This window comes from Hyla sarda, chromosome 10 (genome assembly GCF_029499605.1).
Source record: "Hyla sarda isolate aHylSar1 chromosome 10, aHylSar1.hap1, whole genome shotgun sequence".
In the NCBI taxonomy this organism is placed as follows: domain Eukaryota; kingdom Metazoa; phylum Chordata; class Amphibia; order Anura; family Hylidae; genus Hyla; species Hyla sarda.
In genome coordinates, this window is record NC_079198.1 from 12,700,955 (window position 1) to 12,724,170 (window position 23,216).

General features: G+C 45.3%; 2 protein-coding genes across 7 annotated transcripts in view; one reads left to right on the plus strand and one right to left on the minus strand.

Moving 5' to 3' along the window:
* Nucleotides 1-23,216, plus strand: part of LOC130293890 (phospholipase A2 inhibitor and Ly6/PLAUR domain-containing protein-like) — a 116,718-nt gene that overhangs the window by 8,419 nt on the left and 85,083 nt on the right. For 2 of the 6 annotated variants that reach the window (XM_056543113.1, XM_056543116.1), the window contains exon 2: nt 14,121-14,901. The exons of the other annotated variants lie outside the window; for them this stretch is intronic. The gene's annotated coding sequence lies outside the window, so the exon portion shown is untranslated. The remainder of the gene's footprint in view (nt 1-14,120; nt 14,902-23,216) is intronic. 6 annotated transcript variants of the gene reach the window in all.
* On the minus strand, nt 428-22,636 carry LOC130293888 (phospholipase A2 inhibitor and Ly6/PLAUR domain-containing protein-like). The gene is made up of 5 exons (XM_056543102.1): nt 22,550-22,636; nt 6,495-6,611; nt 5,151-5,300; nt 1,084-1,230; nt 428-601 (listed from the first exon to the last, which is right to left on the minus strand). Exons 1-5 carry the CDS (start codon nt 22,605-22,607, stop codon nt 480-482), a joined length of 594 nt encoding a protein of 197 aa, XP_056399077.1. The 5' UTR covers nt 22,608-22,636; the 3' UTR covers nt 428-479.

Below are 23,216 nucleotides of genomic sequence, written 5' to 3' on the forward strand. Positions count from 1 at the left end.
AGTACATAAATTAGTGACCACTGCATTCGACACTTGAAAAAAAGGTCTAACAACACCAAAAAGTTAAAAAAAAGACGGATTTTAGACCTAAGCAAAAAAAAACAGCCAAAAAACCTGCAAATATAGACACGCTCAGCAAAATGTGCAAAATGTTGACCATAAAAAGCACAAGAACACAATGATAAATACCCCCCCCCCCCATGTGTTTCTTATCCTTCATGATACTATTTTGCACATTTCCCGTTTAGTGTGAGCCAAAGTGGGAAACGTTCTAAAGTTCTGCAAGCCACGACCACCCATACAATTCGAGTCTTATCCGGGTTCGCAGGGTTCGGCTTTCTCATCTTTAGTCTTGACTGTGCAGAGCATTGAATCTAAACTGTAAGGAAAGCCATGGTGAGAACATTTCATATATCGAAGACCACATTTTGAGACACATTGATGTAAATGCTTTATTAGGTTTAGTTGAAAAGGTTATTTTAATCGCTGCATTCAAGGAGGACAGTGTGAATTTCCTGCACAGCAATCAATGTTTCAAACCCAAACACACAGGCCAAAGGAGAGAGGCAGCCCTTGAAACTATGGTCTTCCATGTTATTACCTGTAAATAAAGAACACTGGAGATGATTCAGGGATATCATGTTTCTACCTCTTTTCTACATGTTTCCGGCCTGATTTGCACAGATCGGTACGGAGAGATGCCACCGAACAATGTCAAGGAAGGTCTATGCACAAGTCCTGCTCATTAGAAAAGGGCTTGTGCTTTGTAATTGCTGGGCATAGTACAGTTGCCTCGTTAAGCAGAAGCTGCATCTTTTTACATAGGGCAACTGTTTTACATTACTTTTTTACATAGGGCCACAAGGGTTCGGGTAGAAATGATCACTTATTTTGTAACTGCATTTAGGGGGAGATTTATCAAAACCTGTCCAGAGGAAAAGTTGCACTTTTGCACAGGTTTTGATAAATCTCCCCCTTTAGTGTTTTATAAAAGATATTTTTGTTTGATATAAAAAATTTTTGATGATCTGAAACATTTAAGTTGATAATATAGATAATAGATATTATGTAGATATATAATACCTGGATCAATGATTCTTCCAATGTAATTGATGCATTTGTCTTCTTCCTTCAAACACTGAATGGTGTGGTTGCTGTAACATTCTTTCATGCTTCTCTCAAAGCAAGCGGGGCATATCCTACCTCGGTGTTCTTTTTCCAGAGGATCCACTAGAAACAAAACCTAGAGGTCAGAGGTGGGAAAGAGTTAAAGGGGTACTCTTAAAAAAAAAAATGTTTTCCAGTGTTTTCAATCAACTGATGCCAGAAAGTTAAACAGATTTGTAAATTACTTCTATTTAAAAATCTTAACCCTCCCAGTACTCATCAGCTGCTGTATGATCCACAGGAAGTTCTTTTCTTTTTGAATTTCCTTTCTGTCTGACCACAGTGCTCTCTGCTGACACCGCTGTCCATGTCAGGAACTCTCCAGAGCAGGAGCAAATCCCCATAGCAAACCTCTCCTGCTCTGGACAGTTCCTGACATGGACAGAGGTGTCAGCAGAGAGCACTGTGGTCAGACTGAAAAGAAATTCACAAAGAAAAGAACTTCCTCTGTAGTATACAGCAGCTGATAAGTACTGGAAGAATCAAGAATTTTGAATAGAAGTAATTTACAAATCTGTCTAACTTTCTGGCACCAGTTGATTAAATTTTTTTTTCCAGTGGAGTACCCCTTTAATAAACATCTTTTTTTTTTAAAGAATTTTTGGTGATGTTTTTTTCTAAAATTTTCCATTTTTACTATCTACCGTATTTATCGGGGTATACCACGCACCGGCATATAACACGCACCCTCATTTTACCAAGGATATTTGGGTAAAAAAATGTTTTACCCAAATATCCTTGGTATAATGAGGGTGCTTGTGTGTGCATGTGTATACCCCAATACACTCTTTCTGACCCCGCAGAAGCCCCCAGGAAAGGCAGGGGGAGAGAGGCCGTCGCTGCCCGCTTCTCTCCCCCTGCCTTTCCTGGGGTCTAGAGCCCTGCTGCCGCCGCTTCTCTCCGCCTGGCTATCGGTGCCGCTGCCGCTTCTCTCCCCCTGGCTATTGGCGCCGCTGCCCCTTCTATCCCCCTGGCTATCGGCACCGCTGCTCCATTGCCGGCGCGGATAGCCAGGGGGAGAGAAGGGGCAGCGTCACCCATTGCCGGCGCCGCTGCCCTGTTGCCTCCCCCATCCCCGGTTGTATAATTACCTGTTGCCGGGGTCGGGTCCGCGCTGCTTCTGGCCTCCAGTGTGGCGTTCCCTGCGTCGTTGCAATGCACTGCGAGATGCAATGACGAGTGACGTGACTCGTCATTGCGCAGCGCATGGCAACGACGCAGGGGTCGCCACACCGGAGGCCAGAAGCAGCGCGGACCCGACCCCGGCAACAGGTAATTATACAACCGGGGATGGGGGAGGCAACGGGGCAGCGGCGCCGACAATGGGTGCCGCTGCCCCTTCTCTCCCCCTGGCTATCGGCGCCGCTGCCCCATTGCGCCGATAGCCAGGGGGAGAGAAGGGGCAGCAGCGCCGATAGCCAGGGGGAGAGAAGCAGCGGCAGCAGGGCTCTAGACCCCAGGAAAGGCAGGGGGAGAGAAGCGGGCAGCGACGGCCTCTCTCCCCCTGCCTTTCCTGGGGGCTTGTGTGGGGTCAGAAAAAAATGGGGAAGGAGGGGGGGGGTCAATGGGGCAGCGGCGCCAGCAGTCTCTGGACCCCAGGATAGGCAGGGGCAGAGAAGCCGGCAGCGACGGCAGGTCTCTGCACCTGCAAAAGCCGCTGCAGTTCATTGATTTAAAGCGCCCGCTTTAAATCATTGAACTGCAGCGGCTTATCGGCATATAACACGCAGATAGACTTTAGGCTAAAAATTTTAGCCTAAAAAATGCGTGTTATGCGCCGATAAATACGGTATGTCATAAAATAATCCTGAAATCTTGCAGTTTCTATTCTGACCACAAGGCCTAAGGCTAAGTTTCCACTTGTTTTTTTCTGGCAGTTTTTAAAAACTACCAGTGCAGTTTTTGAGCCAAAGCCAGAAGTGTATTCAAAAGGAAAAGGACATATAAAGGAATGACTTACACTTGGCTCAAAAACTGCCAAAAAAAAAAGTGGAAACTTAGCCTAAAACTAATCTGAGACTTACTGTTCTGTATGTGATGATAAGGAGGCTGGAAGATGATCTGTTCTGTATTACAGTAAAAAGTGACAGTAGTATATAGAGAAGATAAGCGATCTCACAGCTCAGCCTTCCCCTCCCTGTTGATTGACCGTTGCAAAGGTCACAGAGCACACCAAATAGCATTTCACATTCATGTAAATCGGACAGGTCCTGTCTATTGTTGTCTATGGGGCTTTCAGTAAAGAAAATATTTAAATGCTATTAAAAATGACTCAGGTAAGATGTCTGCCCCCATGATAATGTACAAAAATGAAATAAAAAATAGGAATAGATCAGAAAAAAAAAGAAGAATATCTTTCAGTATCTCTCTCTCATCAGTAAAGAAAATCCAAACAACTAAGCAATAAATTCCCTAGAGTGTCAAAGAGGTGTGGCCTAGGGTCCGATGTGCCTTAGGACCTCAATGCCTCTCTGCTGTAATTCCTTACATGGCTGCTCATTGACAGACAGGCAGGACTCGGCTTAACCCCTTAAGGACTCGGGGTTTTTCCATTTTTGCACTTTAGTTTTTTACTCCTCACCTTTTAAAATTCATAACGCTTTCAGTTTTGCACCTATAGACCCATATGAGGGCTTGTTTTATGCAAAGCTAAGGACCCTCCTCCTGTCCTCTCAGCTAATCGGGACACCATGGTTTCGGGACACGCTGAGCTGCCGGGAAGCATTTTTTTTTTTCATTTTAGACGCGGCAATCAACTTTGATCGGCGCATCTAAGGGGTTAATATCGGACATCACAGTGATCAGTGATGTCCGGTATTAGCCACGTTTCCTGCCCATTGATAGCTGCTGGGACCGACCTGCTATGATGCGGGGTCAGCTTGTGACAGGTATGCCCTGCATCCTTAAGAGGTTAAAGGGGTACACCGGTGGAAAACAATTTATTTTTTAAACCAACTGATGCCAGAAAGTTATACAGATTTGTAAATTATTTATATTAATTCCAATACTTATCAGCTGCTGTATGCTCCAGAGGAATTTTTTATTTTATTTTTTTTATTTCTCTTCTGTCTGACCACAGTGCTCTCTGCTGACACCTCTGTCCATGTCAGGAACTGTCCAGAGCAGGTTTGCTATGGGGATTTGCTCCTTTTCTGGACATTTCCTGACATGGACAGAGGTGTCAGCAGAGAGCACTGTGGTCAGACTGAAAAGAGCTATACAACTTCCGTGGAGCCTACAGCAGCTGATAAGTACTGGAAGGATTAAGATTTTTTTAATAGAAGTAATTTACAAATCTGTAGTTGATTTAAAAAAAATGTTTTCCACCGGAGTACCTCTTTAATTCTATATATAAGGAAATCAAACTGACAGGATACACTGTAAAAATTAACCAGTTCATGACATGTCATTCCACGTGTGTAGTGTACAGCTTGGTATGCAAGTGTATTTTCTTTTATGTTGGTAAGACAATGTCTCCTATTCCATAGGATATGAGAACACATCCGCTGCTCTAAGAACTGGTGTGGGTGCCAACCGTTTCATTCAGCATATGAATGAGGCACATGCACAGGAGGTGAATGCAATATGGACCCAGGGCTAGTAAAAGGATTTTTGCCACCCTAGGCAAAAGCTAATTTTGCACTTGACTCCGCCCATTGGCCTACCCTTTGACACGTCCCACCTTACTACTGGGGTGATGCACTGGCTGAGCAAATGGTTTGGATTCTGGTTGCCTAACTTTCTTGCGGCAGGCAGAGTGGCACCCCCCATCAAAAGGGTGCTCTAGGCGGCTGCCTATTTTGCCTATACGCAGAGACGGCCTTGCATGGATGGTATGGATCGACATCATCTGCTACTGCAAAAAGGGGTATGATGGATCTTGCAACTTGAAGCTATGTGGCCACTAGGCCTCAATAATCATTACGGGACGAACGCATTACCTTTGCTACAGGGGTTAACAAAGTCAGAAATAGCGCACTTACCATGGTAGTCACCGTTGTTACAGTTGTTTCCTGTACAGCATTGCACATTAACTATTTTATCGTTATTCTCAAAATTTGAGACGTACTGCACCTTGTTGCAGGGATAGCCGGGATTGCAGCCCTTTTTAATTGAGTGATATTCTGTGTCATCTGTGGTGAATAAAAGGTAAATTTTCAGGAATCATCCGGCCGATGACATCATTGGCTACTCAAGTTACTAGATTCTTAAAGGCAATGGGTGAAACCAGGGAAAATTTGTACAAGTCTTTGAATATAGTTAATATTTCTGTACTGAGGACAAAGAGGTTTGGATGATGGCAGTGCCCAAGAGCCTTTTGTGCCGAGCACTGGTATGGAAATGGGGAACACTTAAAGGAGACCTCCAGTGAAAAATTACTTATCCCCTATCCAAAGGATAGGGGATAAGTAGCTGTCCGACCGCTGGGACCCCTTGCGATCACTGGGATGGGACCCAGCGCTTAGTGAGGAGTATGCGCTACAGCCGGCATGCGCTCCATTCATTTGTATGGGAGCACCGAAAAGACCAGAGTACAGCTCTCGGGCATCATCTGCCCTCCCATAGAAATGAGTTCATTTTCGCCAAAGTACTTCTTTAAATAACGCTTGGGAAAAGTAGATAAGAATAGCAAGCTTTGGGTCCGTTTCTTTAATGACCTATTGCAGTACATATACAACCTATACAAGGGATAGGGGATAAGATTTGTGATCGCAGGGGTCCCGCCACTGGTACCCCCACAATCTTGGTGCAGCCCCTGATATTCTGTGCCGGGCGCTGCCTCCGAGACGTCACGTCATGGCCACACCCCTTAGTACCATCCCACCATGCCCCCTCCATTTATATCTATGGGAGGGGGCGTGACAACTGTCACGCCCCCTCCCATAGACATAAATGGAGGGGGTGTGGTGTGACGTCATGAGGAGGCGTGGCTGTGATGTCACATCTCGGTTTCGGAGGCAGCGCCCACCACAGGATGCCGAGATCGCGGTGCTCCGAGCAGCAGGACCCTGCGATCACAGATCTTATCCCCTATCCTTTGGATAGGGGATAAGATGCATATGGCCGGAATACCCCTTTAGGGTCTATTCACACGTACAGTATTCTGCGCAGATTTGATGCACAGGATTCAAGCTGTGTTCAGTCATTCAGTTTACTTTGAAATCTGCAGCAGGAAATCCTGCGCATCAAATCTGCGCAGAATACTGTACGCGTGAATAGACCCTTAAGGTGAAAATGCCCTTTTTTGGTATGGTGTAGCAATAAAACAAAAAATGTTCACCTCTGTATATAATAGATTGAAAATTGGAAAATTTTATGATACTCACCGATCCTATACAACTGGGAGATCACCATACATTCTGTAGAGTTAGGACACTGAACTGAGACCCCGTCACATGTGTAACTGTTTGCTTCCATACATTGAAGACATTCTAGTGCAAGACCTGAAAGACCGAAAACTAATCCTATTATGGGAGAAAGGTTATGTTTGAAAATTTATATTTAACCCCCACAGTAGAGTTGCCGGACTAAAGGGGCCCAGTGCCCGGTGAAAAATATGAAGGATTGTTCACTTTCAAAGAACCCATTTCATCAAAAAAAATGGTGCTCCCTAGGGAATAGCTTCCGTAGCTTTAGGACAGTACATAGAACAATAGGGATCATGGAACCTGGTGATTGCTACCTTTAAACTAACATATAATAAGCTTAAAGGGGTACTTTGCCCCTAGACATTTATCCCCTATCTAAAGGAAAGGGAATAAGATGTCTGATCGCAGGGGTCCTGCCGCTGGGGAGCCCCACTGCTGGGGATCGCCCTGCTGCACCCGGCATTCATTTAGAGCATCGGGTGCAGTGCCGAAGCTTGTAACGTCACAGCTACGCCCAGCTATTGATGTCAAAGCCACGCCCCCTCAATGCAAGTCTATGGGAGGGGGCATGACAGCCGTCATGCCCCCTCCCATAGACTTGCATTGAGGTGGCGTGGCCGTGACGTTCCAAGTGAGGCATGACCGTGACATCATGAGCCTCCATCCCGCATCACTGGTCAACCGGCAAGGAGCAAAGTTTGCTAAGAGCACCGGATGTCTGGGGTGCTGCACCCGAGATCACGGGGGTCCCCAGCGGCGGGACCCCCCGCGATCAGACATCTTATCCTGTATCCTTTGGATAGGGGATAAGTTGTCTAGGGGCGGAGTACCCTTTTAAATGTGATATTCAAGTAAAATCTTGTGTTCTTTAGTGTTGTGCTTGTCCTTCGTATTTGTAGTTCTCAATGACTAATACAAATAGAACACAGTATATCCATAAAGGGTAATTTACAGCACATATCCTATACGTGGAGATGCATCAAACCACAGAAAGAGTTTACTGACCACAACAGATACTTTACCAATACCTTACCTGTCCATGAGATGGCACAGAAGATAGTCAGAGAAAGAATGAAGGATCCCATTATGGTGGAGCCAAGTGAAGTTCTCTCGCCAGTATCAAACGTATATCTATTATATTTACAAGCTGAATTCAGAAGTGTGTGTATATTGTTTCCTGATTAAACAATAATTATGTATACAAACCTATACCCTTCCAGCTATGGTGTTTGTCATCACCTGTCATTAGTCACTTCCGTGGTAATTGATCATAAGGTTATTTTTCTAGGTTTGTTCAACGTTACTCTTATGTGGGTGTTTGAAAAATTGCCCTTTTCTTAAAGGAGACTCAACATAAGGTAACAGTATTAACTGAACACAAAATGTGACCCTCCTTCATGGTGTATTCACACGTACAGTATTCTGCGCAGATTTGATGCACAGGTTTTTATACTGCAGATTCCCATGTAAACTAAATGACTGAATACAGCTTCAAATCCTGCGCATCAAATCTGCGCAGGATATGTACGCGTGAATAGACCTTTAGTATACAAATGTTCAAATCCCCGGCCGTCTCATTGGGCGTTGTTCTTGATTTTGTCATTACTTATAAGCCTGGCTCAAAGAATGGTAAATGGGCACTCTCATAAAAAAAAAAATTCTATTGCACTCCTTATGGTAAATAAAAAATCTTTCTAATGTACTTTGTTTAAAAAATAAAAAATAAAGAAGTTTTCTGTTTTATTTGCATTTAAAAAAAGCTGCCACTAGGTGTCTCCCTACTTGTCCAGAGCACATTTCCCCCCATCTCTTGCACAAACTTTTGATTCCTGCTGACCTGACAGAAGTCCAAAATCAGGAAATGCAGTCTGGAGTGCTGAGGCGCAGTGTGTGCAGCCTTAGCCAAACATAGCTCATCTCACACTGAACTGCTCTGGGCTGTGTATAGCAGAGTGAGGGAGGAAGTTCTCCCCTTTATGGCTTCAGATGATTTCACACCTGCTGGGAAACGCCCCTTCCCAGTCTGTGAATCTGACTGAGACTGAGTAGAAAATACAGAGCAATATCAAGGTAGAAAACTAAAAAATAATAAAAAAAAAACAGGCAGGGGGTGGTTTATCATGATGGGGGCAGTGACCTGGGATGATTATAACATTTAACAAGATCATGAGAGGTACTCTTTACTGCTGACTCCTTATTCCACAGTTTTTCTGCCGGCTCTTCTCCCGAGTTGGATCCTCAGAGTAGTTTATTGGCTGGTATTGTTATGTGTGCTGTAAATCCTGATCTGGCTTCCGTCATAAGGGCAACCAAGATCAGGCTCCTGATAATGATTCCCACAAAAAGATTTTTGTGCCTTGGCATCTGTGCTTGTGTCATTTGGGGGACTCTTTGTCCGTCTATGGTCGTTGTTACTAAGTTACCCCTTTCACTTAGGAAAATGGTAGTTTGGGTGGTCATTGACAAATTTAGCAAAATTTGTCACCGTATTCCTCTCAGGGTTCTCAAAAATAGTAATGGTAGTGGTAAACCTAGGATATTGGCCATAAACACCAAAAAGGTGAGAACCCCATCAAACTATCTACACGGCAAGTTGTTTGCCATTGGTAACTGATATTAATACCTAAAGGAGCTGCTGCAATTACTAAATAAAGGGGGCTCCTACTACTACTTAAAGGGGGCGGCCCCAACTACATATATATATATATATATATATATATATATATATATATATACACACACACACGGGGGTTGGTTTCAACTATTTACCGGGGGCTACTATCTAAAGGGGGACCTACCTACAGGGGGGCTGCTACTGCCTACAGGAAGTAATTACCCTCAGGGGGACCTACAGGAAAAGTGAATGACTCGCATAAGAGGAGACTTCACCTGCGAGTCACCTGATGTAACTGTATGCAATCACTTATATGGTCTGCAGAGTCTGTGTACAGCCGTGATCACCACCAAAGGTGTACTGTTGTTTTTATTAAGTATCAGTATGACGGTATTATCCAGCCACTATGTGGTGGAAATGTGTAGTCATGATGTGGTACAATTATTTGTCCCTCCTATAGTGGTGTTATTGGTGAGACTACTATGTGTATAGTGGTTTTATTCACAATCAGTATGGTAGTATTATCCCGTGACTATATTATGATAATGGTGGTGGTCATGGTGTGATGCAATTTTTTTGCGGTTTTGCTGAACTTTTTCAAAATGATTTGATTTTGTTTGGTTCTGATGCAAACCGGCACTAAAATAAGCCCCAAACACATTTCTAACACTGCCTAACAGCTGTGAAGCCCTCTCTAACACTGTTAAGTATGTATTCAAGTCGTGTTTTTTTTTTTTTTTTTTATAACTGTTTATTTAATTAGTTTTTCATTATAACAGAAAGGGAAAAGGATAATACAAAAAAGAAAAGAAAAAATAGAGTCATACATAATGAATCTGAAACATAAGCGCTATGCAATAAAGAAAACAACAGTCGCATATATGTTGAGGAAAAACCTCTCATAAGGGGAAAATATAGATAGAAGTAGAGTAAGAAATAACGGAACAAGAATGGGGGTAGGGGCAAGTAAGGAAGAGGAAGGGGGAGAAGAGGGAAAAAGTAAAGATTTAGAAAGTAAATTGCATGGTCTTGCCGTGTCATCTATTATGTAGGGAATTATCGTATTCTTCCCAAATGTTGTTTGGAAGATGTGCATCTTATTATCAAGTATTGCCAACATACGTTCCATCCTATATACCTCTCTGATCTTATCTAGCAAGGCTCGAGTCGGTGAAGGTTCTAGGGATTTCCACCAACGGGCTATAAGACATTTGGATGTCAGTATATGTAGGAGTAATTCAGAGGAGACAGAAGACATACCAGAGATGGGGAGATTCAGAAGATATGTAGCCAGGTGGAGAGGAAGAAAGATATTCAAGACTCAGAAAATCAGGGATTGGACCTCTGTGCAGTAATGACAGCGGGGTGCCGCAGCAGCAATCCCGGGTGTCCCCAGCAGCGGGACCGCGGCGATCTGACATCTTATCCCCTATCCTTTGGATAGGGGATAAGATGTCTGGGGGCGGAGTACCCCTTTAAGGCTAGAGACCAAGTAAAAGCAGTATTTGTCAAATCAACAAAGATTTGTAAACATTTCATTAGAAGCCTTCAAAGGACAGGCTGAACAGCTTAGTGCCCATCTACTATGACGTTTCAAAATAGGATGGCCTTAGATATGATCTTAGCCGAGAAAGGAGGGGTATGTAAAATGTTTGGGGATACCTGTTGTACATTCATCCCAGATAACACAGGACCCAACGGTAAAGTAACCATAGCCATAAAAAAGTTAGAAAGTCTTTCATTGGGACTTAAAAGATATTCTGGAGTGTCAGACCCCTGGGACCAATATTTTAATGTAATGGGGGATTGGCAAAATATATTGATCCAAATAAGAACAACAATTCTTAGCATCCTTGCATTTATCATCTGTTGTGTGCTGCCAAACCACCAATCCCCCCATTCCATTAAAATATTTGTCCCAGGGGTCTGACACTCCAGAATTTCTTTTAAGTTCCAATGAAAGACTTTCTAACTTTTTTATGGCTATGGTTACTTTACCGTTGGGTCCTGTGTTATCTGGGATGTATGTACAACAGGTATCCCCAAACATTTTACATACCCCTCCTTTCTCGGCTAAGATCCTGGGACATTGCGCTTAATGTCCTACACAGGCTGGAAAATCTGCAAATAATGAAGACATACTGTAAAACAGGAACAACAGTCTTTCTTTGCCTCAAACTGGAACACATATCACTTTTTTATTTTTGATGTTGCTCAATAAGGTGGCGGCTAGGGATCCCATTCAGGCCAGCAGCCTCTGTCTTCTTGGTGGGCCAGATGTTTTGGAGGCCTGGCCTTCGCACCAGCTGGTGTGGTGATGCTCTGGATCCAGAGCATCACCACACCAGCTGGTTGGTGGCTCCCTCTTGGGTAGGGGGATGAGGTTTTCCTCCATATACTTGAGGAGCATGAGCTCATCTCCGAACACCCACTTTGGCAATGGGGGCGACTTGGGCCTAACTTGGGCCTCTGACTTGGGTGGGGCACTGGAGAACACCCTCTCCGGGCTTGAATATGATGAAGAGGTTGAGAAACCTGCCCCTGGCGGGGTAATCACTTGTCTCCTTGCTTCTGATCTCCACCCTGCAACCTCATGAACGGTAGTGGTATGAGAGCTGCACTGGGGATGGCACCCTCGAGGACAATGGTGTGGTGATGGGACTTACGCCTGCCAGAGGAGTCCCCCAGCAGCCTTCGCCTTCTGGTACCGGTGACTTTGTGGCGTCTCCGGTCTGCTCCTTCAACCCGACAGTGAAGGTCACAAACACCTCTGCGGCATCCACCAGGACTTGCCGACATCTTCACTCCATCTTTCGAGACCAGGAAATTATCATTGTCATCAGTGTCACCTGCACTACCTGTCAGTCCCGAGAGGTTAGTGGAGGTGACACTCATGACCGATTTCCTTTAATACGCCAGATTGCAGCCCAACAATCACTTGCCGAGGCAGGACATCAGCAATTGCTGAGACACAGAATGACGTGTTGACCATAGGGAACCTGGAAGAGGAATGCAGTGGGGACTCCAGCCGGACAATGGAGGCGTCGGGGGAGCAGCAGGAGGTAAGTAGATGCTTATTTTTTTTTTAATCCCTGACCAACTGGTAAATTTGCCTAAAAACCTTACTCTCACCAGTCCTTACTTCTTACCCTAGATTAATGGAACCTGAGCATCAACCATTTTTGGATAAAGTTTAATTTGAGGACAATGGATCTTGAATATTAGACTGTGCAGAGTCCTGAATCAATAATGTGTAAGGACGGCCTAGGTGAGAGCATTTCGTATATAAGGTTCCAACCACATTTTGACAAAATATTGTGATTGCTTTATTAGGTTTAGTTGAAAATGTAAAAACTTTATTTTAATTGCTGCATTCAAAGAGGACAGTGTGAATTTCCTGCACCGCAGTCATCACTCCAAACCTGAACACACAGCCCAAAGGAGAGAGGCAGCCCTTGAAACTATGGTCTTCCATGTTATTACCTGTAAATAAAGAACACTGGAGATGATTCAGGGATATCACATTTCTACATCCTTTTAAAGTTTAAAGGGGGTACTCCGTCCCAAGCCATCTTATCCTCTATCAAAGAATAGGGGATAACAAGTCTGATTGCAGGGGTCCCGCCGCTAGTGACCACTGCAATCTCCCTGCTGCACGGTTCGTTTAGAGCATTGGGTGTAGTGCCGGAGGCTCATGACATCACGACTGCGCCCCGCTCGTGATGTCACAGCCATACCCCCTCAATGCAAGTCTATGGGAGTAGGAGTGTGTCTTGCATTTGGAAATAAGTTTTTTCGCGTACCCTCTTTGTAAAAAATGTTTTGCCATTTTCTCAATGGCTGGTTCCACTCTCTCTGGTATACTGACAATTCTCTTTGCTCTCAGCATCTGGCTAATCGGAAGGGACCGTATTGTGGGTTTAGGATGACCACTATCCTATTTAAGAATGGAATTGGAATGGAATTCCATTCTTAAATATGATAGTGGTCATCCTAAACCCACAATACGGTCCCTTCCGATTAGCCAGATGCTGAGAGCAAAGAGAATTGTCAGTATACCAGAGAGTGGAACCAGCCATTGAGAAAATGGCAATTTTTTTGTTTACAAAGGGGGCACCCGAAAAAAATTATTTCCAAATGCAAGAAACAGATCAAGCCCATTGACAGACAAGATCTCTTATACCCTACTAAGGAGAAACACATAATCCAGAGAATAGCATTTGTTTCTACATATTGCACTTCCTCCAACAAAATAGCTGGCATTTTAAGAAAACATTGGGGGCTCCTTAGTAGAGAATATGCCCATGTGGGCGAGTTCAATACACTGCCCTTGATGTCGTATAGACGCCCTACAAATCTTAAAGACCAAGTGGTCAGGACAGATGTGTCCCTTAAAAAAACGCCCCCAGAAATATCTTTCTGTTGAAAGCACAGGCTCCTACCCATGTAGAACATATGTGAACTGCACCTACATGCAAAAGGGGACGTACTTTTAACACCCCAAAACAGGGTTCCAGTATAAAATTCCATTTTACTTTACATGTACAAGCGACCACGTTATTTACGTTTTGTGGTGTCCATGCCACAAACTGTACGTGGGCGAGACCACCCTTGACTTTAAATTGAGGATGAATCAACACCGCTACACAATACGGAAGAAAAAACAAGATCTTCCTGTTTTTAAGCATTTTTCAGAGATGGGTCACAGTGAGAGAGACCTTAAATTTATGCTGGTGGATCATGTTCCCCCCCCCTTGAAAAGAGGAGGGGGCCGTATTAGTGTTCTTTAAAAAGAAAGAATTAAGCTGGATCTTCAAACTCCAGTCTCAGACCAAGAGGCTTGAATGTGGATTTTAAAATTACACACGATATATGTATTGCTTGATGTTGTAGACAGTAGATCCACCTGTTCTGTGTTTTGTTATTCATACAATGTTTTCACTCACTTTTTCTTTTCTGGTTTCTCCTAGAATCGGGTCAGGAACTGGACAAGATCCCCTCCACTGTCCGATAGAGGACACCTTCTTAAAACTCCAACACAAAAAGCCTATTCCAATTTTTTCTTTTGATTATTTTGCATCATTATTCTATATTTTATTTTATTTTCATGTTTTATTTTCATTATATCTATTTTATGTTTCCAAGCTTTTTTCTTTTTAGCGGGGTGACACTCATCTATTGCCTGAAAATGCTGGTTATAAAGGACTGGCCTGGATACTATTGCGATGAGTGCATTTTCATATCAGGGGCTTCTGCCTTTCCCAATGTGCTCGCCCTCTGGAGTGGAGAACAAGAGTATGGGACTGATATACTCCAGAATTTGTCCCTGAGTGCTTGGGGACAATACAACTGGAGTTTGACACAAAATAGCCCACTGGGAATATGCACCATATTTGCCTATACTATTGTGCCCTGAAATGTCCTGTTTCCAGCAACAAAGATGGCAGACTGGCTTCTCAGGGCGCTGAAGCGCAGGCACGAGGAGCCGACCTATCCAGATAGGCGCAAGATACAATGGGGATCGCACTATGGTCTGCCCTCACTCAAAATGGGCCGGAGCTACGAGCTTACTGCATACGCATGCGCAGAGATGACGTGTCACCACTACGCACATCGGAAGTAAACAGATCACGGCGATACCGGCAATCTACTGTTATAAATGTGTTTTTTTCTTTTTTATTGGAATTTGGCTACGACTGAACTCCATAAGTGGGTGGGATCTGGCACTCCCTCTCCTGACCCGATCTGGAGGTACAGATGGAAACTTATTTACCACGATTACACTGTATATGGGAAATAATATTTACCTATATAATGCATTGTATTTAAATGTTTTTTTTTGTTTGCAAATGTCTATTTACAGCTAAGGAGGTCTCCTTAAATGAATGAGTTGTAGAGTACAATTGCTGTAATCTTATTTAGTTTATTTGTGTATATATGATAATGAGATTGACGCCCACAGGATGTGATGTCATCATGTTCACCCTTTTTAAACTGCTCACTTTGTAACTTGCACTGCTTGATGATGGCCACGCAAGGTGGCCGAAACGTCGCTGAACATTCTTTGGTGATAATAAAGCCACTATTCACCATACTTTTGGAGTGCTGCCGTGTTTTCACCGTTGCTGTATCTGAGGGGACCTAAGACCAGGGTCCAACCACAGCCTGCACCCACCTACTTCAGTTTGAGTGCTGCTCCACCTGCTTGTTATCTATCTATCTATCTATCTATCTATCTATCTATCATATCTATCTATCTATCCATCATCTATCTAGCTATCTATCTATCTATACAAACAGATACACAGTGGCAACTCCAGTAGGCGAAAAAGTTGATGTCTTTATTCACATAATGTGATACGATGTTTCGGCTTGCTCACCAAGCCATTTTCAAGCAGTAAGTGAATGAACAGAGTACAGTGACCCCCCGACCTACGATGGCCCCGACATACGATCATTTCAACATACGATGGCCTCTCAGAGGCCATCGCATGGTGAAGGCAGCATCAACATACGATGCTTTTGTATGTCGGGGCCATCACATAAACGGCTATCCGGCAGCGCAGACTGCTTCAGCTACCACCGGATAGCCGTTTATGGTTCCCCCTTATGGTCCCCTGATGATCACTTACCTGTCCTCGGGGCTCCGGCTCGTCATCTTCGGGATCCCCAGCATCGTCGGCACTCTCCATCATCGTCATCCAATAGGAGGGGCGTGCGTAGCGACGTGATGACGGCGACGGAGAGCGAGGATGCCGGGGAAACAGAGGCCTTGCCGGAGCGTCAGGGACACCCGGGGACGCGGCGACAGCGATGGAGGGCGACATCCAGGGCAGCGGTGACGGTCCGAAGCGGCGGGGACACGTGAGTATAACCTCCAATACCAGTGGTCGTCAACCTGCGGACCTCCAGATGTTGCAAAACTACAACTCCCAGCATGCCCGGACAGCCGTTGGCTGTCCGGGCATGCTGGGTGTTGTAGTTTTGCAACATCTGGAGGTCTGCAGGTTGTAGACCACTGTCCTATACTTTACATTGCACGGATCCCTCAACATACGATGGTTTCAACAAACGATGGTCCATTTGGAACGGATTACCATCGTATGTTGAGGGACCACTGTACATATTTATGGTCACGCAGGACCCGTGCAAACAATTAAACAATCAGTGAATAATAAAGTGAAAAACATTAATATTCATATATTGCAAAGTTCATTATGAGCGAAAAGGGATAAAGTGCATAATATAAAACAGTATCATAAAAACACTGTGGCTCCTAGACATTAGTGAATATCATATGATCAGATGGCTTCTTTCATTTTTCAGAGGCCTTTTCAGAAATGAAAGAAGCGATCTGATTGGTTGCTATGGGCTACTCAGCAACTTTTCCTCTAGACAGGTTTTGGTAAATTTTCCCCGGGGTCACCACTGTATGGCATTTGTATGGGGGATTTTGGTCTGTGTTCAGTGGTTTTTATACAGTCACTATGTGGTGATAATGGAAGAGGTCATGGTGTGGCGGTATTGTGGTGCGTCACGGGGTATGATGTGAGGTGTAAGGGGGCAGATGTTATGGCCCCAGGTGTAGATGGTATTAACCGTTTCGTGTTTGTGACACCAGGGCGTGGTTTTCCTATATAATCACCCGAAGATAGTTCCGCTAGTTCTAAGTCAGGCAGGGGCAATAATGAGTCCAAGGCCAGGTTAAAGGAGATCTCCAGTCTTGAAAAACGTATCGCCTATCCTAAGGATAAGGGGATAAGTTTCAGATTGTGGGGGATAACCGCTGGTGCCCCCCACGATCTGCCGTACGGGGCCCCGACAGCCCGCAGGAAGGGGGCGTGTTGACCACCGCGCGAAGCAGCGGCTGACACACCCCTTCAATACAACTCTATGGCAAAGGCGGAGCGCTGCCTTCGGCAATCTCTGTCTCTGCCATAGCGCAGTATTGAGGGGGCGTGTTGGCCACCACTTCGTGCTGTGGTCAACACGCCCCCTTCCTGCGGGCTGCCGGGGGCCCCGGAGGGGAGATCGCGGGGGGAGCACCAGCGGTTGGACCCCCCGCAATCTGAAACTTATCCCCTTAGGATAGAGGATAGCTTTTTAAGGACTGGGCTACTCCTTTAAGGGTAATGGTAGCTTTTACTGAGGTTTGACAGATGGTACAGTCTATGCAGTTCAGCCAATATCCCAAAGAGGTGGCCAGTGGCACAGGGGGACCTCGCAGGCTTTGTGGGACTTGCAGTGACTTGAGAGACTATATTGCAGGCCATGTTGAATAGACAGTAGACTTGACTTGACTGACAATTAGATGACTTTGGCTTACTTGCAATTGACAGGTGGCTGCAGACTTTAGGCTTGAGGCCTCCAATGCTCTGGTCACTGATACTGGAACACTGGACTGGACTTGACCTCAGTAGAAGTAACAATGAGCTAAGAGATCGATTGCAGCTCCTCCCCATCTAATATAGGGGGCTGTGCAAGGAGCCCATAGGTCACTAGAAAGGTCACCTGGTCACTGGGTTCTCTGGGTAACAATCATATGACTTAAACATGTGACAAACATAATCATGTGACAAACAATAAAGGTACTTTACTCTTTACATGAAAACCCTTTATGGGAAATCTATATAAACAGGGGGAGACACTACAGGAGAGCCCCGGGGAAAGACAGGGACTCAACCTGATGGGAGAGAAGGACCATACGGGACCATATCCCGTACTGGGACACCATAGTATTATTCTCCCTTGTATACTGGTATTTTTAGTAATATTGGTCAGTATACAGGATTTGGTCATTAACCGTATGGTGGTACTATGTATGGTGGTAATATTCCTCCTTTCTCATTGAACTAAAAAGTGTCTTGTTTTTCTTGTCCTGTATTTTAAAATATTTTTTCTATATATTCCTTTAAATCAGCCACATTGGAGGGTTTTTGAGCATCTCAATCAAATGCAATGCATAGACATACTGTAGCACTGATCAGTATTATAGGCGAGGTACTTTACTGTTCTGCTAGAAGGCGGACCAGAAAAGAAGACCCTGGGAGTACATGCAAAGAAAAAAAATGAACAGAGACCGGGGCGCTGCCTGGTGCCATTATCCGGGAGAACCGGAATGACCATAAACAGATAAATATACTGCTCAACTTGTGGTGTTGTCAATTCCACGGTGGCTGCCTCCAACCCAGACCAGTCTGGCTGAAAAGTCTACGTAGGAAAATCTGAGTCCATAGGAACAAGGGGGAAAAAATGAACTCGCCAGTAGGAGATGACCGCGGACACTGTAAAATATAATAAAAAGGTACTTTATTTTCACGGACCTTTATTTACATGTCCATGTAAATAAAGTACCTGTTTATTATATTTTATGGTGTTGGCGGTCCTCTCCTACCGGCAAGCGCCCCCAGAAACCCATTTTTTCCCCCTTGTTCCTATGGACTTGGATTCTCCGAGAGAAGAAGACCCTGTTAGAGTGGTTTGAGGCAGTTGAGGGGACCTCCGGCCACCATCTTGGCTCATCGTTACGCGGGTGATCCGATGATCAGAGCCCTGGCATTGCCGCTGATGCCGTGATCAGTATTGATCATATCATCTGAATCGTTAATGGTGGGCATCAGCGCATTTTTTGTTATTTTTAATATTAAAATGTATTTAAAGGGGTACTCCACCCCTAGACATCTTATCCCCTATCCAAAGGATAGGGGATAAGATGTCTGATCGTGGGGGTACCTCCGCTGGGACCCCCCACAATCTCTGCTGTGGTACCCCAGTCATCCGGTGCACGGAGCGAACTTCACTCCATGCCGGATGACAAGGGATGCCGCGCCGGAGGCTCGTGACGTCACGCCCTCCCTCTCAATGCAAGTCTGTGGGATAGGGCGTGCCGGCTGTGATGTCACGAGCCTCCAGCGCCGTAGCCAGCATTTTAGACGAACGCCAGGTGCTGCAGGGAGGTCATGGGAGGTAGATAATATATATAAAAGATGTAGATATATATTATTGTAGATATAGTACCTGGATCAATAATTCTTCCAATGTAATTGATGCATTTGTCTTCTTCATTCAAACACTGAATGGTGCGGTTGCTGTAACATTCTTTCAAACTTTGCTCAAAACAAGCGGGGCATATCCTACCTCGGTGCTTTTTATTCTCAGGAGGCACTAGAATCGAAACGTTCATAGAGGTCAGAGGTGGCAAAGAGTTAGCGGACCCCCTAAAACTCTAATGTCATGCATTAGAAAGTATGCAGATGCCCCCCCCCCCCCCCCCCATAGACTACACTGTGTGCTGTAGATTAGATGGAGTCACTGATCATTGTGTAGCATGGGATGAATCGGTTACTACATGAAAACCATCATGAGGCTGCTGTTAACTAATTGTATTATGACTATTTATATTCTAATTACATGGAACAACTAGAGCCATCCATTAATATATGTAAACTTGATATATATGAATTATGAACAGATGATCATCCAAATAGTCTGTTATCCATGAGTGAGTAACAGAAGCCATAGGGGGTAACCAGATAACTACATCAGACATTGACGTTGTAAGCCAAGTCCGGCCTGTCTGTCAATGAGCGACTGAGCAGGGAGTTAAAGCTCATTATATAAAATTAAAGGTATTCTCTATATCCTGTTATTGCAAACTGTGTAACACTGTTGGCCGCTCATAAGGATTTTTAACGTGACTGATAAAACTTTAATTACTGTATTTTTCGCCTTATAAGATGCACTTTTTCTTCCCCAAAACTGGGGGGAAAAAGTCGGTGCGTCTTATACAGCGAATACACCCCCTATCGCGGTGGTCCCTGCGGCCATCAACGGCCAGGACCCGCGGCTAATACAGGACATCACCGATCGCGGCGATGCCCTGTATTAACCCTTCAGACGCGGCGATCAAAGCTGACCGCCGCGTCTGAAGGGAAAGTGACACTAACCCGGCTGTTCAGTCAGGCTGTTCGGGACCGCCCCGATTTCACCGTGGCGGTCCCGAACAGCTCGACTGAATAGCCGGGTTAGTTCTTACAGGACACCGGGAGGGACCTTACCTGTCTCCTCGGTGTCTTCTCCATTCAGGGATCCCCTGTATGGCCGGCGCTCTCTCCTTCCTCGTCATCACGTCGTCGCGTACGTGCGTCGGCGTGCGTAACGACGTGATGGCGGCGACGGAGAGCGAGGATACCCGGCCGGCAGCAGAGACGTTCCGGAGCAACGGGGACACGGCGACAGCGATGGAGCGACATCCAGGGCAGCGGTGACGGGTCCGGAGCGGCGGGGACACGTGAGTATTACCTCCTATGCAGTGGTCTTCAATCTGCGGACCTCCAGATGTTGCAAAACTACAACTTCCAGCATGCCCGGACAGCCAACGGCTGTCCGGGCATGCTGGGAGTTGTAGTTTTGCAACATCTGGAGGTCCGCAGGTTGAAGATCACTATTGGGTTCAAAATCTTAATTTTTTTAGATTTTGCACCTATAAATTGGGTGCGTCTTATACGCCGGTGCGTCCTATAGGGCGGAAAATACGGTAAAGGCGGATGATGGACTGTAGACATCCTAAAGTGGGTTGGGGAGTGCAGTAAAGGAAGGGGGTTTGTTTTATTATGCAATTTGTTTCTACATTCTTATGAGGAATCATATAAGGAACCAGACAGAAGTGGCCTCCATGTTGTTTTCTTTGGCCACTCTTTCCTTTGTTGTAAATTTCTCAAAAAAAATCCAATAAAAATTCTTTAAACCAAGTAGGTTCCATCAATAGTTGTTTTTTTTTTGAATGCCTACTTTATACTTAAGTCATATGTCAAAGTCTATCTGTCAAACATAGCAGAGTTTGACACATGAGATGTAGAACAGCTTGGTTCATATTTTGGCATGGCTTACTATGAAATCCTTGTTTGATATTTGGTTTGAGACATATGACCGTAAGTAAACCTAATGCATTATCATCACTAGAATATGTATTGATTTATCCCAATGCAAAGAGATGAATGACAAATTTACTGTGGTAGCCTGGGGTTGTAGGGTATATGGGGTGTAGCTGTGCGGTTACTAAAGGGTGCCTTGTTAACCTTTTCTATTCGTGACGCCAGGGTGAGGGCTATTCTCAATATCCTTGTCCTACCGCCACCCGTCACAAGAGCGATAGGGAGATAGGAAATAATTGATTGTCCACAACTGGAGAGTTTGCTGAAAACTGTTGGAATTTTTACTGAAGATTTTATGCAATAATGAACAGGAACAGTCCATATAACCAAGTCTATTAGAGCTTGAAAAGTGGTTGGGACCTCGTGAGTCTATTGAGCTTATGAAGATAATTGTTGCTCTGATCCACTGGATTTAGGGGTTTAGATTCGGTCCAGTAATCACGCTAGCTTTAGCGGGGATTGAGATTTTAACTCACGGTTTAGTTTCAGGCTGAGGCCGGCAGGCTTCTGGCCTAGCTTGTCTTTGTAAGTTGCGCAGATCTGTCCTGATAGTCCGGCATCCACGAGAGCAGCAACCCAAGAGAGCGATCATTGGCTGGCAGCTCCCTTATATGGGCAGGGGCTGGCCTTAAAGGGGTTCTCCGGTGCTTACAAATCTTATCCCCTATCCAAAGGATAGGGGATAAGATGCCTGATCGCAGGAGTCCCGCCGCTGTGGACCCCCGGGATCATGCACGCGGCACCCCATTTGTAATCAGTCCCCGGAGCGTGTTTGCTCCAGGTCTGATTACCGACGACCACAAGGCCGGCGGCGTGTGATGTCACGCCTCCGCCCCCGTGTGACATCATGCTCCGCCCCTCAATGCAAGCCTATGGGAGGGGGCGTGATTGCTGTCACGCCCCTCCCGTAGGCTTGCATTGAGGGGCGGAGCGTGACGTCACAAGGGGGCGGAGGCGTGACGTCACACGCCGCCGGCCTTGTGGTCATCGGTAATCAGACCCGGAGCGAACACGCTCCGGGGACTGATTACAAACGGGGTGCCACGTGCATGATCCCGGGGGTCCCCAGCGGCGGGACTCCCGCGATCAGGCATCTTATCCCCTATCCAAAGGAGCATAAGTAAGCACCGGAGAACCCTTTTAAGCTCACTGGTCCATAACAACTGTCAATCCTCTGTACAAAGAGTTTTGGGTAAACATGTGACCCAAGGACCTCCAAAGGTCCTCCAACATACATTAGGGGAATCAACATAAATCACATGACCGAAGGTCCTGTAACCGCATCAAGGTATTTACCATTTATATACATTATTAAATCTATACACATAAACACTGTAAAATTAGAGAAGGAGGAGGCGACTAGGGGCTGTCCCACCTGGAGAACCCTACCTAAACGTAGTAACTCTGACTTTGGGGACCACCATACAAGGTACAGTATGCAATACGGTACCGGGATACCACATTACCTTTGCTACATGAATTAATAAAGTACAGTGTCCATATTAGGAGATCCTCAGGAATCATCCTGAACTCCGTCCTCTCTCATGCAAAACTCTGTCCTCCATCCTCCCTCCGGCAAAACTTCCTCCATCCTCATGCAAAACTCTGTCCTCCTTCCTCCCTCAGGCAAAATTCTGTCCTCCCTCCAGCAAAACTCCGTCCTCCTTATTCCCTCAGGCAAAACTCATCCTCGGTCCTCCCTCAGGCATAACTTCCTCCTCCCTCTGCCAAAACTCCCTTCTCCCTCTGCCAAAACTCCTTCCTCCCACAGGCAAAACTACTTCCTCTCTCTGGCAAAACTATGTCCTCCCATAGGCCAAACCCCGTTCTCCTTCATCGAAAACTTCCTCCTCCCTCAGACAAAACTCTGTCCTGCCTCAGGCCAAGAGGTCTGCAGAGTGTGAGAGAGGCCCCGCAATGGAGCATAAATGCATAGTGCAGTGTTTTCCTACCAGCGTTCCTCCATCTTTTGCAAGACTACAACTCCCAGGTGTGAGGAAGGACGGAGTTTTGTCTGAGGGAGGAGGGAGTTTGATCTGAGGGATGAAGGGGGAAGGAGTTTGAGTTTTAGATGAGGGAAGAGAAAGGACGGAGTTTTGCCTGAGGGAGAACAGAGTTTAGGATGATGCCTGA

Coding starts and splice junctions, on each gene's coding strand:
- LOC130293888 (XM_056543102.1), bottom strand. CDS start 22,607: ATGATTCCTGAGGATCTCCTAATATGGACACTGTACTTTATTAATTCA. Junction 6,612..22,549: donor TATTAATTCATGTAGCAAAG/GTAATGTGGTAT, acceptor TCGGTCTTTCAG/GTCTTGCACTAGAATGTCTT. Junction 5,301..6,494: donor CTCCCAGTTGTATAGGATCG/GTGAGTATCATA, acceptor TATTCACCACAG/ATGACACAGAATATCACTCA.